The sequence below is a fragment of the Rhinolophus ferrumequinum genome, chromosome 20, assembly GCF_004115265.2.
Source record: "Rhinolophus ferrumequinum isolate MPI-CBG mRhiFer1 chromosome 20, mRhiFer1_v1.p, whole genome shotgun sequence".
Taxonomy (NCBI): domain Eukaryota; kingdom Metazoa; phylum Chordata; class Mammalia; order Chiroptera; family Rhinolophidae; genus Rhinolophus; species Rhinolophus ferrumequinum.
In genome coordinates, this window is record NC_046303.1 from 7,186,255 (window position 1) to 7,201,922 (window position 15,668).

The 15,668-nt window shown below is 38.4% G+C and overlaps 2 protein-coding genes across 4 annotated transcripts; one reads left to right on the top strand and one right to left on the bottom strand.

Annotated features, from left to right (window-relative positions):
• Positions 1-1,330: 1,330 nt before the first annotated feature.
• DNAJB9 (DnaJ heat shock protein family (Hsp40) member B9) lies at positions 1,331-7,608 on the bottom strand. Of its 3 annotated transcripts, none has more exons than XM_033088215.1 (3): positions 7,369-7,608; positions 4,891-5,117; positions 1,331-3,910 (listed from the first exon to the last, which is right to left on the bottom strand). In XM_033088215.1, the coding sequence occupies exons 2-3, from the start codon at positions 5,105-5,107 to the stop codon at positions 3,459-3,461; spliced, it is 669 nt and encodes a 222-aa protein (XP_032944106.1). In that variant the 5' UTR covers positions 5,108-5,117; positions 7,369-7,608; the 3' UTR covers positions 1,331-3,458. The 3 variants fall into 3 exon arrangements, with proteins under 3 accessions (XP_032944106.1, XP_032944104.1, XP_032944105.1); XM_033088213.1 differs by lacking the exon at positions 7,369-7,608 and adding an exon at positions 6,897-7,048; XM_033088214.1 differs by lacking the exon at positions 7,369-7,608 and adding an exon at positions 6,752-6,890.
• On the top strand, positions 7,157-12,130 carry THAP5 (THAP domain containing 5). The gene is made up of 3 exons (XM_033088216.1): positions 7,157-7,370; positions 10,423-10,615; positions 11,133-12,130. Exons 1-3 carry the CDS (start codon positions 7,291-7,293, stop codon positions 12,036-12,038), a joined length of 1,179 nt encoding a protein of 392 aa, XP_032944107.1. The 5' UTR covers positions 7,157-7,290; the 3' UTR covers positions 12,039-12,130.
• Positions 12,131-15,668: the final 3,538 nt, after the last annotated feature.

A 15,668-nucleotide genomic window follows, 5' to 3' on the forward strand; every position in this document is an offset into this window, starting at 1 on the left:
GTCAGTTACACTAATTCTTGCTACTTTGTCGGGAAACTTTTGGTCCCACTTCCCCACCAATACTGCTCATTTCTCTGCAACTCTTCCCAACAAAACTCTACACTGCTTTTCTAGACTTGTGTCTTCTATTCCTCTCTCCCCCTCCCCTTTTATAATGATTTTTTGGTGTGGTTGGGGTTAGGAGAGAAAAGAATCCTTTTGTTCCCACGAGACTATCTTGCCGGCACTTGCCAGAGGCTTTATTATAAATGTTTACATTAGGAATAAGGTAAGTTTTTACTTATACATGCAGAGTAAAAATAATTCTTAAGACTGTGATACTCACTTATATTTTTGTTTATATTTACCTCATTATTTTGCAGACACAAAGGATATTTCACCTTGAAAAACATATATAGGTTTCTTTTGCTGTGCAGCTTTTTAGTTTGATATAGTCTGCCACAGAAAAGATGAAATACTGCCATTTCATGGATGGAACTTGAGATTATTATGCTAAGTAAAACAAGTCAGACAGAAAAAGTCGAGAACCGTATGACTTCAACTCACATGTGGGATATAAAACTGAAAGCAACAAGGAACAAGACAAGGAAAAAAAACTCACAGAGACAACAGTTTAGTGGTTACCAGAAGGTAAGGGGGGAGGAGGTCAAATATATGATGGAAGAACTGACTCTAGGTGGTGAGCACACAATATATAGATGATGTAGTACATAAATATATACTTGAAACCTATGTAATTTTACTATTGTCAGCCTAATAAATTTAATTTAAAAAATGTGTAAACACGTATATGTGTGTGATTATTCTATTCCTTACAATTCACTACTCAACTGCCAGAACTCTTGATACCATATCAGCCATTAATACTGATCCAATTAGTAAAAGGATGAAACTGTGAGAATGATTTGTTCTTTATCCTAATAGTCATTTTCATTCTTCTGTCCTTAAATACTGTCTTATTTTAAAAATACAATTTGGTAACAATATCACTAATTTTTATTTTCTTGGGAGAATAAATTTTTCATTTACATACATTGTACTGTCATAATTTGCTTGATGATGGCTTTTATAGGTGTAAAATTGTCCTGAAAAAACAATTATTATTTAAATAACTAGAGCAGGGATCAAAAAAAAAAGCATGTTGATGAAATGCAGGCTAAATAAAATCATAATGGGCCTTGTCTGACAGGAAAATCATTTTCAGGGACTAGTTAACTGAAATGGATGATGGAGGAAAGAGGCAGGGAGAGAGACAAAAGGAACACAAGCATAACACCTGTTTTCATCTTTACTCTGCTTTGTGTACTCATACACATTCTAAAAGTTCATCATGATTTTTGCTTCAGTTTTTATTTAGGCCAATATTTACCAAACTTTTACATTTGCACATTTGGATATGATTAAGGGTACTCAGTAAAAATGGTTTACGGTCTAGTAAATTTGGCAAGGGATACATGCACAATATAGATAAGCATACTGAAGGCTCAAAGAAGCTCCCAAAGAGTATTCTGAGATCCAAATTTCCAATGCATGTTGGGAGGAGAGTTCCCCCACACCACCAAGTGATGCTCCAGACACGAAATGGGTGTCCTACAATTCAACTCGATTCTGAAACTATCTACTCAGAGATAGGATCAGATCCCACAGGCTAAGGCTCTCAGATGCCAACTGCATGCCCAAGTTATTACCTGTATTCTAACTAACTGGCTACAGATTAGCAGTTCCCATGACCTTAACAGTTCCTTAAAGAGCCAAAAGAGAGGTTAAAAAAACAGAGAAAAGAGGGGGTTCAAATCAGTGTCAAGAATGGGAAAAACAGGACAATAATAAGGCCCTGGAGAAAAAGGGGACAGGTGCTAACAATATAAAAATAACCCTTAAACTTAGTCCTAATTTGAATTTTTTTCCCCTCATTTGTTCTGTTTGATAGGCTACAGATAATCAACCCTTAGATCAAAATTCAAGGTATGGTTATTTTCTTATTTTCAAACAAAAGTAGTAGGTATAACTTCCAGGAAATTAAGGTACATAAATATAGTAAGTTCATTTTGTTCAGCTTTCAAAACAAGGATATTAACAAATACAGCTTTATGCAAAATTTCTGCTTTTTCCCAACCAATCTTAAAGAGGAAAGAACCGGTGGCAAAAATACTTGTTCCTAGCAAATACACCAAAAGTATAATAAAATCTTCAAGCTACCAAAATTTATGAGGGAAGGAGGATAAGAAAGCAAGGGAAACTATCAAATGGCAATCAGAGAAGGTCACATCAGGGTTTTCAGGTTAGTCAAAAGTAACTTCTGGAACATGGTCTATAGTTGGCATAAGTAGCCTGTTGCTTATACCTCCAGAATTGCAGAATAAACTTTTAACAATGAAGTGATAACGAAGATCATCTTGTAAATATTATATTTCTCTCACACACAGTCTTGTATGACACATTTACTACTTTTTATATGTATCCATAGGATTAATACTCATACGGAGTATAATGTGGGAAAGTGCAGGACTAAAGAAATAAGTCTGAAAACAAAAGCACATATTTCTTAGGATTTAAAAATATTGCACATAATAAGGTTGCGCAGAAATTACTGGCTGTTTTTACAAACAGAATGAGGTATTAGTCAATCTCTAGATAAAGACGAGTGCAAAGAAGAGGAACCACACATACACAAAATACATGAATCCATATTAAGCCCTGGAGAGCCAAGAACTAAGACAGAAATGTGAAAAGATATGTAAAGTAGCTATGATTCCAACATTACAAAATCATTAGCTAGGGACCAACCAGGTAACAATCTCTTGGCAATATTTCTTAAATTTTTAACTTTCTTTCAGCCTAAATGACTACGAGCAAAACAATCATTTCCTTTACTCCAATTCAATTGAAGAAAGGCATGGCTCTGTGGTAAATATTAACCCATGCCTTTTTGAAGCTTTCCGTGGAAATTTACCTAGATACTGCTCTTCTTTGCTGAATGACTCATTATACAGTTCCACTACACTTAGCAACCCAAGTCAGATGCTACAGATCATGCAATTTTAAATTAGCAAAGGTTTCACTGCAAAAGTCATTCAAGTTCACACAATTTAAATCTACAATAACTTTTACAGTTTGACCTAAAAATATGTATCAGGCAAACTCAATCTTTTCTTGGTAATAAAACTGGCCATGTTAATAAGCCCAAGGGCAGGTAGAGAGAAAAGACCAGGCAGGCTTTTTGTTTTTTTGCGTTTTCTTTTAAAGAATCTTTCCTAATCAGGGAAATTAATAATTAGCTATTTCTCTAACTGAATGTTGCTTAATTTGTCAAATACAATTTACATATATGTAATAACTATATCAAGTTAAGTGAAATCATGCACTTGTCAAAAGAGTTCACAGAACATTGTTTTGCATCAGAGATATTGAAGAACAGTCCACTAGTTGGGTTTAATGAGAACAGAAAAAAGAATGAACTACTGTCCTGAACAGTCAGTGTATGTAGTAACCATGTTTCCTCTTCGTTGAGTGACAGTCCTGCAGTGCTTGCTAGATCCGTGGAATCTATTTTCAGTCTGTACTGTGTGCCGACCGGTGGTGTCAAAACCACTGAAAGAAAACATTTTCTCCATATCTTCAAACATGTCATCAAACAGTCCACCTCCAAAAGAAAACTCTTGGAAATGATGCCTTTGTCTACTAGAACCATCCTGGCGTGTCTGGAAGTGATTTTCAAAATGCTTCTTGGACCGAGTGTTTTGGTTTTGACCAAAAAAACCAAAGTCTTTAAATAAGTCATCAAAATTGAAGTTAAATGACTGCTCAAAAGGACTTCCACTACCTCTTTGTCCTTTACCATTGGTAAATGCACTGTGTCCAAGTGTATCATACTCTTTTCGCCTATTAGCATCTGAGAGTGTTTCATATGCTGGAAGAAATAAAAATACTTTAATAACTGAAGGTAATCAAAATTATATACATCCAAACATCTTCAAATAAGTCCATTCAATTCTCTATTTCAGAGATGGATTTCACATTATAAGTAAAACCAAAACACCAAAAATATAATAAAGTTAAAATGAAAGTTACAAAAGGCAGGGACTTTCTCTTGTTCGGTACATCCTATCAGCAGTTAGCACAATGCCTGCCCCGAGTAAACAGCCAATAAATATTTGTTAAATGAATGTTACCATTTACAAATAAACACGTGGGCAACAATGACATAGAGTCATTCTTCCTATTATTTGTGTAAAATCATTACTATTAAAGAATGTGATGGTCAAATATAACTAATTGGAGGAACTTAGTTTTTTCACTTCCTTGCTAGTTTAAGTAAATATTTAACTCCAACCCCCTACTCATTTAACTCCACCCACCATTAATTACCAAATGTTCCAGAGGTTCAATTTATTTTAGAACTAGTCTTAAGTCAAAATCTGTTTCATACTTTTCCTTTAAAGACAAATGTGGCTTTGAAATGTACATCAAGTGAGGAAGAAAAAACAACATGGCATTTTAGTCTCTTTAAATTTGTTTACACTCGGTATTTTTTATAGTCAATCTCCATACTCAGTAAAAACTATGTTTCATTAAGTTAGTTTATGAGTTTTGGATACCAAAAATTCTTCTTGACTTAGACACAATAAGCAATTTTAAAAATATAAAAGAAATGATATATTATCAACACTTTAAAATCTGTATGCCAATAAAAAAATATGCTGCCATTCATCCATCCTTTCAGGAATCAAAGTATCGGTTATAAGCAAACAGTCGCAAGAACCTCCCTATATTTCAATGCAGATCCACCTCCCCCTCCCATCTCCACAAAATCCTCAAATGCATGCACTTCTCAGCTATCATTCTCTTACTACTTTATACCTGTGAGACCTCAGACAGCCACTGACTTACCTTCTGCTATCTCTCTGAATTTTGCTTCCGCATCAGGGCTCTTATTTTTGTCAGGATGGTACTTCATGGCCAACTTGTGAAAGGCCTTCTTGATTTGGCGCTCTGATGCCGATTTTGGCACACCTAAGATATCATAGTAACTCTTTGAGGCCAAAATTAATTCCGTTATCATTAAAATGCAGATTGCAAAGATGAAAACTGACTGGGGAGTAGCCATTTCCAATATCCTAAAAGAGAAAAGGGGAAAAAGAAAATCCATGAAGCTAACCTTAAGAATTTTCCTTTTAAAAGAAACTCAGTAAACTTTTAGGATACAAGGCATACTTAATACACGACCAAATGTTAAGCATATAGTATCTTGTACTTATCCTCATGCTATTTCATTTATATAGGTTTTATTAACCCTAAATTGGTTGTAACCTTCTTCAGAACAATTATAATTCAATCAACTCGAGAAAAAGCGTTCTTGTCTTTGCCTTTCCACCAACAGTCTGGCTATACACAAAGTAGACCCAAAAATACTCAATAACTGAGTTTTACCAGTTAATAGTGAAGACATCCTACGTGACACTGTAAAAAGGGTGGAAAATCCAAATAATATTTTAAAGGATCTCAATCATCAAGAATTCATATTCCAAGGTTAAAAAAGTGGTTTAACTTCACAGAAAATAAAAGTACATTACCAAGGTGAAGGGCTCAATAGGTTTAAATTAGTAATCTTTCCTCCCTAAGAAAGCACCAACATCAGCTTTCGTTTCAGCAAGGTGAACCAAGGATTTAAATAGAGAATCTCAGTATCGCAATAATACTGACAATGCAATCAATCATCCAGTCGAGTGTAATCACTTTTTAACTGTCAGACCCCAAATATTTAACAGAAAGCACGGGTAAGTCTGGTTAAAAACTCCTGATTAACAGAATTCAAGATTTCTGCTAAGGCTGATAGAAAAAATGAACTTCCACAGTTTGCACTTCAAAGTCTCATTCTCAAAATTCTCAGTAGCCATTAACGTACTTCTCTAACCTTAGAGAAGATTAACTTCAAATTCTTGATCGTACCGATGTAATGGCTTAGGAATTAAAAGGCACGATTGCTTTTGTGACCGCTGTATCCCAGGACTCCCTAACGGCCTCCGCGGACACAGCGAGGCTGACGAAAGACACCACGGTTTGTGGAAACCGCCTGCCTTCCTCTCCTGTGGCCTCTCCTGAGCGCAATTAGCAGGTGGATCACTTCTTTCCAGCGAGTCACTCACAGTCACGGGCACCAGGGATCAAGTACAGACTCCTGGGTAACGCACACGAACCGCGGGCGTGCTGGGGACGCCACCAGCGCGGGCTGTTCCCAATCAAAGGGCGGGTCTAAACCTGGCAGGGAGGCTCCTTACGAGTTTTGTAAACGTCACTCCCCCGTCGCAAGTCGAGTATCTACCACATTGTCAGCAGACTGCCTTTTGCATGACACGGACATCTCAGTCCCGAGAGGGACCCACCGGACAGCAGCCCGGGCCCTACTCCCCGAGCCGGGGGCCGACCGGGCTGGACGGCGCAGCCTTCGCCCAAAGCTGGCCTACACTGGCCCTGTCCGCCCAGGCGCCGCCGCCGGGGCTGACCGCGGCCCCGGGTCCAGGCCTGGGAGGAGCTGTCCGACGCCCGACAAAGCCAGCGCCACAACCCCCAAACGCAAAACGCACCCCGTCCTTTTTCTTACTCCCTTCTTCAACGACGCCAGGCAGCCCCGAGCCCTTGCGGCGACCGCGGGGGACAACCAGGCCCAGTCAGCCCGCAGAGGCCGACCGCAGCCTGGGGACGCTTTCAACCCTCCCCCCTCCGCGACTCCGGCCTCGTCCCGCGTCCGCACCCTCCGCCGGTGACTGCTCCTTCACAAAGCGGCGGCGCCGACCAGACGAACGAGCGGCTCCACGCAGCTGCTCGGGCCCGGTCCCTCCGCCGCGCCTCCGCGGCTTCCAGAGACCCGCGCTCGCCCCTCGGCCCCTACTACCGACCTCACCCTCCTCCTGCCGCTCCCGCCGCCGCCGCCGTGCCCCGTCGCAGCCGGCTCCCTACTGGCGGGCGGCCGCGGCTGGCGTCCCCACCTCCGGAGAGAACCTACACGAAACGCTTCCCTATTGGCTCTCGCTTCCCCACCTGACCCTGACGCCCTACGCGCACGTGTAAAACTGTTGTTGCCGCTCGGCCCATGCGTCACTTCCGGTTCCAACGTCCGAAAGGGCGGTGCTGAAGCGCGCAGAAGCGGAAGTGAGTCGACAGCGGCGGCGTCTTTGCTCCTGGTCCTTCCCCGCGCAGGCGCGGTGGCGCGGGGGGCCTTGACTTGCGGCCCCGCCTCAACGAGCGGGATACACCTCATCGGCCTGGGTCTCCCAGGGCCCCACCGGGGAGATGCCTCGCTATTGCGCAGCGATTTGCTGTAAAAACCGCCGGGGACGGAACAATAAAGACCGGAAGCTGAGTTTTTACCCGTAAGTCGTCCCTGGAGCAGAAGAGTCAGCCTTGCTTTTGGCCGCGGTCCCGTGTCACTTAGGGCCGGGGTTTGGGGCATCGCCGGTCGGCTCTAGAAATTCGTCCTTAGCTTTCCCGGCATGATCGGTCCCTGCGAGGGCGTGGGGCGTGAAGGCTCGAGTTCAGTTGACCTAGAAATGTGCAGCTGAGCAAGGACGCCGGGCCAGTGGCGAGGCTCGGGGACCTGTTTGGGTGTTAATAGCGAAGTTTGCGCGGTGCCCCGTTTTCACAGCGTTTCCCCACCTCCCCTGACGTCATTTCGTAGACAGACAGCAGCCACCACTGAGGGTACACCCCAAACCTGCCCAGTGGGAGGGTGCTCTCCAAGTTAATTTATGCCCACTGTGAGTTAGGTGGCGTAGATGTTATTTAATTCCATTTTCTCCCGAGGAAACAAGCCTTTCAGAAAGTAGGGAACTGATCTTGAAGGTTTCGTGGCAGAGCCAGAGTTAGAACCCAGCTCCTGCTCAGGGCTCTGTATATAGTCTGCATTCATACACAGAGCTGGGTGTTATTCTGGATACGAGTTGCACGAAATAGTTCCGCGAAACCACAGAAGTACGTACTCATTTTTATTCAGAAGAATGGGGAAGCAGGACTGGGGAATACCTTTTAAGAGTCCAGGCTCCAGAGCCAGACTTAGGAGGTTCCAATCCTGGCTCCGCCACTTTGTAGGTGAACGACCTTCTGCAGATTATTTGACAGCTCTGTGCCTGTGGTCTCTCCCCTGTAAAGATACTGGCGGTATTAATAGTACCTGATTCACATTGCGTGTGTAAAGGGAAAAATAATTCACATGTGGCAGTATTTCCAGAATTGTTTCCTACTTGAAGTCCTTCCGCAAAATAAGGAGATACTTTTGGGGGCGGCGCGGGGGGGCGGGAGGGGGCGGGGCCGGGAATTCAATCCATGGGCCACTGATGGGAAAATGCTGATATATTAATGGCTCTGAGGTTTGTAGCAAAAGATCGTGTTGAACTTGATTTAGCCCGATTTATTTGGCCTTGGATTTGGGGGGCATAACCCAGACTCAGAATTCTTTAAATTAATCTATGTTCATGTAGTTACTGTTTTTTAAGGAGGGAAAAGTAATAATACCTAAGGGAGTCAATTATAAAGATTTTTTCCTCTTAAAATGTGAATTGACTGAAAGTGGAATTCTTTAAATGAGTTTTTAACAGTTCATGTGTAATCCGGAAAAGAAACAATGAATTATTTTTATTACCCTAATACCACCAAACTTGAATTGAATTTACAAATACTAACACTGTAGCGAGCTGTAGTATAAATTTATACTAATTTGGGTATTCAGTTAACATATACATAAAGCGCACCGTTTATACTGTGATGATTTTATGCTTTTTCGGGAATTAATGAGACAGTGAAGCAAAATTACCAAACAGATAGAACCAATATAGATACTAAGTTGTACAGGAAACATATTCTAGGACTTTTCTTAGCGATTTATCCCATTGAGAAGGCATTGTGTAGTACAGTTACCAATAAGAATAGTCACAAAGTGCTTTTTTTGCTTTAAATTGTAACAGCATATAGGTACAATAGAAATAATTTACAAACAACATCCTTGTACATGAATTTACATTATAAAATATTGGAAAGGTGCATTCTCATTTTAGATATAGCAGAAAAAGTAGGAACTTATCTCTGACTAGCAGAATTGAGGTCCTCTGAAAGTTCTTTTTGCCTTTAAATGCCTTTCTTCGGTAAGCCCATCTTCCTCGTAACCTGTTGCTGATATATGTGTGCAAGGTTGAAAAATCTTTAAACCATGTGTGAATATTATATTTATGGTAAGAACGTCCAAAGATAGATCATCTGATTTTTCTGTGTAAGGATATCAGGGTTAAACACTATTTACTACAAAGTACCCAGACTTTTCCCCTAACATCTTATAAAGTTACCACTATTTAGTGGAAAAAGCTTGCTACTATAAAGCATAAACTAAATGGTTGGGATTGGCAGGAATATATAACTATTGCTCTTTGTATGAGAAACTTTGTTGTTACTATTTGTAAAAAATAAGTTATTATGTAATATATCTTAGACTGTGTTGTTGAAACATCATTGTAAAAAAAAGTTACTGTTAACTTGCTTAATACAGTTTAACCCAAATCTATTTAGACTAGTTAGAAAAAAGTTTTCTGGCGTTACCTGGTTTTGCCTGTAAAACACATTGCAATATGTTGAAGGCAACTCTAAATCAAGATTATTGTCAGTACACATATGTAAAGAGCTGTCTTGCTTTTCTCTTTCTTTTCTATTTGATTTGTTTCATGTTGTAAAATATCTGAGTCTGTTCTTTTTAACATGTTTAGTTCTTTTCTTCTGTCAGTTTCTTTTTTCAGAACTTGGATTTTAGCGTTCCCAGTTCATTGGTTATAGAAGTCTATAAATATTGGACTAAATGACATGTGGGTAGAATTGAGGCCGATTCTGGTAAAGAGAATGGAACATTAGTAGTTTTATAAGATTTGTTATTTTATTTTCAGCTAAGCCATTTGCTTGATTAACTTCTTACTTTAAAAATACTAATATAAATAAGAGCCTAAAGCTTGCTGCTTCTTTGAATTACAGACAAGAAGTCGTTTGATTTATAGTATTAGTATGAAATAATATTTGAATAGGATTTTGTAGTTTATACAAAGTTCTTTTCTAGTTGTAAGCAAACTACACAACAAAATAAAAATAGGATATAATCCACAGAAAATATCAATAGATTGTATTTTTTGTTGAAACAGATGTATTTTACTTGAAGGGACTCTGAGTTGCACCAGCCATTCTTCACAGACAAAGCTTTGGCTGCACATCTTACACCTCAATCCTCTTTCCTGCCGAGGTGCTATGGTTCGTAATTATCATGAGGATTCTCTCATATGGTAGAGATGGTTGCTTTGCTTTTGCAGCACTTGATGCATGGGTTACGTATATATGCAGGCCTGGAATCTGGCAAAATTGTAAAACTACAGCAAAGTTTTTCTTTTTTAATTTCAGGTTTCCTCTACATGACAAAGAAAGACTTGAAAAATGGTTAAAGAATATGAAACGAGATTCATGGGTTCCCAGTAAATACCAGTTCCTGTGTAGTGACCATTTTACTCCTGACTCTCTTGACATCAGATGGGGTATTCGGTATTTGAAGCAAAATGCAATTCCAACAATATTTTCTTTGCCTGAAGACCATCAGGTATTGGAGGCAGGGTGCACGGGAGCGGGGATAATGCTGAACAGGGTCGTAGAGGGCAGGGTGACAGGTAGTCAGGTGGAGGGAGTGAGAGGGAAAGGGAACTGCTGGGAAAACAGATACTTGAGGAAAAGGAAAACTGATTTATGCTTTTACTGAAAGTGTGATAATCTTTTTTTAACTTTAAACCACTGTGAAGCATATCTTAAAAGGAGCAAAAAATAAGACATACATAAATTATTAAGTTATTATCCTAAATTAATGATCTGAGATTTTTTTTTACTGGCCTTTTGAATGATCTGAAATGTTTCCATCATATAGTGACTATGCTTAATGCTTTTTAAAAAAACACTTTAAAGTTTATTTGAGTTATCATATACTTAGAAAAATTTTTTTAACTGAATGAATTTGCTTGGCCAATATTCTGCTCAAAGTCATAATTAAGTATTCAGCACTGACTAATCAGAGAATGAGCCTAGTAAGGACATCTTTTTTAGAATTTGAAAATATTATTTTCTAGGAAAAAGACCCCTACCAAAAAAAATGTCAGAAGAAAAAATTAGATGATAAGAAAGAATTGTGTCTAAAAGCCAAGTCAGAAGAATCAAATGAGCCAAAGAAAAATACAGTTAACACAGATGTCCTCCCTGAACATGCAGAATTACTTGATTCGTCTGCCTTGGTGAAGCCACCAGCTCCAAAAACAGAAATTATGCACAATAACATATTAACTCTTAATCTAGTTAAACAAGATACTGGAAAACCAGAATTTACCTTGGAAACACTAGTTAACCAACACATAGGTATAGGTGGTTTTCACACATCCTTTGAGAATCTAAATTCTACAACTAATACGTTGACAACTTCAAAATCAGAAGGTATCCAGCAGTCTTTGGAAACCCAGGAAGTGCTTGAAATAACTACGGATCATTTTACTAATCCGAACGTTACAAATAATTCCATGGGAATTAAGGCAGCACAGGAAAATCCATTCTTGTTCAGCACAATTACTCAAACGGTTGAAGACTTGAACACAAGTAAAGAACCTGTTATTGCCATTTTTGTGCCCACAGAAAATTCCAAAGCTACAATTAACTCTTTTATACCTGCCCCAAAAGAAACTGTGGAAATGGAAGACGTAGACATTGAAGACCCCTTATGGCAGAATGTGGACTATGACACAGAAGTTCTGCAAAGTGAACATTCTTACTGTAGGCAAGACACAAATAAGGAACATCTTTGGCAGAAAGTCTCTAAACTGCATTCAAAGATAACTCTTCTTGAGCTACAAGAGCAGCAAACTCTAGGGAGATTGAAGTCTTTGGAAGCTCTTATAAGGCAGCTGAAACAGGAAAACTGGCTCTCGGAAGAAAATGTCCAGATTATAGAAAACCATTTCACAACATACGAAGTTACTATGATATAGAGTTCCTAACGCTGTGACTTTTATATAAGCATTTTGCAGCCAAAGCAAATTATGTGAAAAGTGAACTTTTCCTGTATAAAATTCTCCTTTAACGGAAGCTACGAAAGTCCTCTCGTGTTAGGACCTGCATCCTGTTCTTGTCCTGCACATTTTTTAGAAAAACCAGAATGTTCTTGGGCTGTAAAGAAAAAGTTTTTATTGCTGGGTAATTTTCTAAGTTAAAGTTAAAATATAGTGAGTAAATAGTATGTTAAGTCATAAAATAAGAGAATACAGGTACGGCAAATAGAGCAAGGCTCGGGAATAGTCCTAGTTCTGCCATTGGCATATGGCTTGGGCAAGTTGCTTATCTAATCTGTAAAATAAGGACACTTGCTAAATCTCTAAATATAGTATGTTTCTTTATAGTTCCTTTCTTTTATAGTCAGATATTTTTACTAGAACAACTTTTTTATAAGGTAATCTATGCTTGTGTAATACTGGATGTTGGCTAGAATTTGATATTAACTATTGGATTATCCTCAATATTTATTGAATTCTGTGTTGTTGACCTTTTGACTGTAGTTATCCATACTAATAAAGGAAAAGACTTCTTTTATAATTTTATTCCAGTTGAGCTAAAATAAGGAACCACCACCCATTAGCCCTGTTCTTAGGAAAGGTACTTTAAACTTAAAAGAATATGTTACTTTAGTACCTAGTATGTGGCTGACCATCATAATACATACTCGTTTAAGCTTCTTAACATCCTGTATTTAAGATTCTAATTTATAAACCAAAAATTTTAATGAGGTTAATTTTTTTAAATATAACTTTATTTTGGAAATCATACTTTGTATCTATTTAAGATGTGTAGCTTTTTAAAATGTGTCATTTTAAAATTCCAGAATGATAGACTAATACTTAATAGTGTACATTCCCACTCACATACAGTTTATTAAAATTTATAAGCAAAAAATAGGTATGTAGTGATGACCTTATGGAGACATGTAAGATAGAGCACGATAGTGATATAAATAAAAAATACTGCTTATATCCATATGAACTTAAGAAAAGGAAACATAAAAGCAAAAACTTAGTGATAACAGCAGAAATGTGAAAAATTGATGATCCCTTAAAATTGTCAGTTAATATAATTAAATATGTTTCTGTTTATGGTGTTGGCCAAGTTCCTATCAGTCTGATTCTTAGTTTTATCTTTTTATATAAAAAATACTGTTACTTATCTTGCGGGATGGAATGAGAATTCTGTAAGGTAACAAACATGTTTTTGGTCCTGGAAAATAGGAGGAGCTCAATAAATATTCATTGACTGAACAACAAGTAGTATATTAATTGTTTTGTAAATGCATGGTGATTATTTTTTATTATTATTGCACTTAGTTTTTTCAGACTAGTAAAGTTCATTGGCATTGTATGGGTAGGTGTCAGCTAATTACAAAAATTTGATTAGAGGTGTTGTTATTGTGTGACGGGGGCGGGGAACTTAACGTTTTTATGTAAATTATGTACAGATGATTGGTAGAGTTAATGTTATTTCTTAGTATTCCCATGTAGTATTTTGCTAATAGTTCTTTAAAATAAATAATATAGATCAAAATAGCACTTACAAGGCATTATAAAATGTTACAACTCAGTTTTTAACTGTATACCTTGTAGTTATTTTCTATTTGTTTAAAGTTATTTAACTAGCTTTATTCCTTTAAACTTAATAAATTATAAGTATTTAAGGTTTTTTTCTGGATTTTCTATATTCAGTTTAGCATGTTCTCAGCTTATTAATGTTTAAATATATTGAGGGTTCTAGCCAACTTTATTTTTCACTTGGATTATTATAGGAGCCTCTTCCCTAATTTTGCCTATATTTTCAGTCCCCCATTTTCATGTCATCCTAGACTCTGCTGTTAGCTTTTTACCTAAACTATAGATCGAACTATGACACACACTCACCACCTAACTTCCCTGGCGCGGAAAGCTGTGATTACTCTCTGGTAAGGCCAGACTCATTACCATCACATTGTCTGTGATCCTCTATGATTCTTTTCATCCTGTGTTCTAGCCACATTTCCCAAACATGCCAGACAGGGGTCTGTCTACCTGACTGCTTATTTTATTGCCTGTAGTCAACCAGTCTGTCAAAATTACATTTTGACTTGGGTGGAGTTTCACTTCTTTCATCCCAGGCAAAATTGTTCTTTCTATGCTCCTCCAGGGCTTTGTTTTATAAAACTGTAACCGTGTTTACCTTATATTTTTGTATATCATGATATCTATGGCTATGTCTTTGACTAGATTGTAAGCTTTTTGAAAGCAGAATTTTCATTAATCACTTGTTTCTTTGACAATGTAATAATCATGCAATAAATATTTAGATGAATATTTTGAATTTGCCTGCTTCAAATTTTTGGTGCTTGTCACTTAAAATGAAGGCCCTTCTTAATAAAATAGGTCTTTGCCACCATGAGAATGATTAGGGAAGGACATAGGTCTTCCTATAATCTTTTAAACATTCCGTGTTTCCAATGAACAGTATAATTTGCCAGTTATCTGCTATGCTATCTGCTAATTGACTGTTTGTTGTTCAAGGCTGTCTCCACCCCAGACTATTTCCTACTTTCTATCCTACGTAATTAAAAAAGGAAATAAGTCCAAGAAAGCTGTATATCGGAATGCCGACCTGCCAGGGAGATATGTGTATCCAATTTAGAAAGACTTGGTCGATACAGCACATGGTATTGCTCAAAACATCAAGCATCACTTTTCTGCTTATTTTTTCTCTAGAATAAAAAATCAGCCATGTATTAAGAGTTGGAATACTAATTTGCAGCTGAAGTTTTCTATTTCTAACTAAATTGAACAACTCTGCCAGCTAATTTGTTGTTCAAAATACATCCTGTTTGGCTTTTTAGATGATGCTGTTATGTAACGTGGGGGAGGTGGGTGGGTAAAAACCTCATTCACAACTCTCAGGAAAAAACTATAAAGACAAACGGGGGGGCGGGGTGAGATAGATCTGTATGAAGAGAAACTCCTGCAAGGAAGGGTCTTTGTTTCATGTTTTTTGTCTTAACCTCCCATTTAACCCCCTGGCCTCTCAGTTACTTGACCTATTTTCAGAGAACTTCCTCCATCCCTCTCTGCCACCTCCTCCCCATGGTCAATGGTAGGCCTTTGTCGTCACCAGGAATTGCATTCCCTTGAAAAATGTCAGCTTCAGTCGCCTCGCGTGATCACCATCTTACGTTCTTCAGCCGTTACCGGAACAACTCACACTGCAACCAACCACTTGTCCACAGTCCATCTCTGCAGTAGGTGTATTTTCCAAATATGACAGTAACATACATCTCATCCCATATTCGCTTTTGTAGTGTGACCTTGCCACCCCGTTATCAAGAAGTAGGGTTTATTTCTCTACGGTTTTGAGTCTGGTGGGTTGTGTGCCTGCTTTGATCAGTAGAATACAAGGGAAATTGACACTGCCAGTTCCAAACTCAGCCCTTGATTGGCCTGGGAGCTTCCACTTCCTTTTTGGAACCGTCCCTCTTAAAATACCAGAAACCATGTAAGATGTGATTACCCTGTAACCGTTCTGGAAAAGCCAAAGACACAGAGAGAGACCCTGGAGAATGA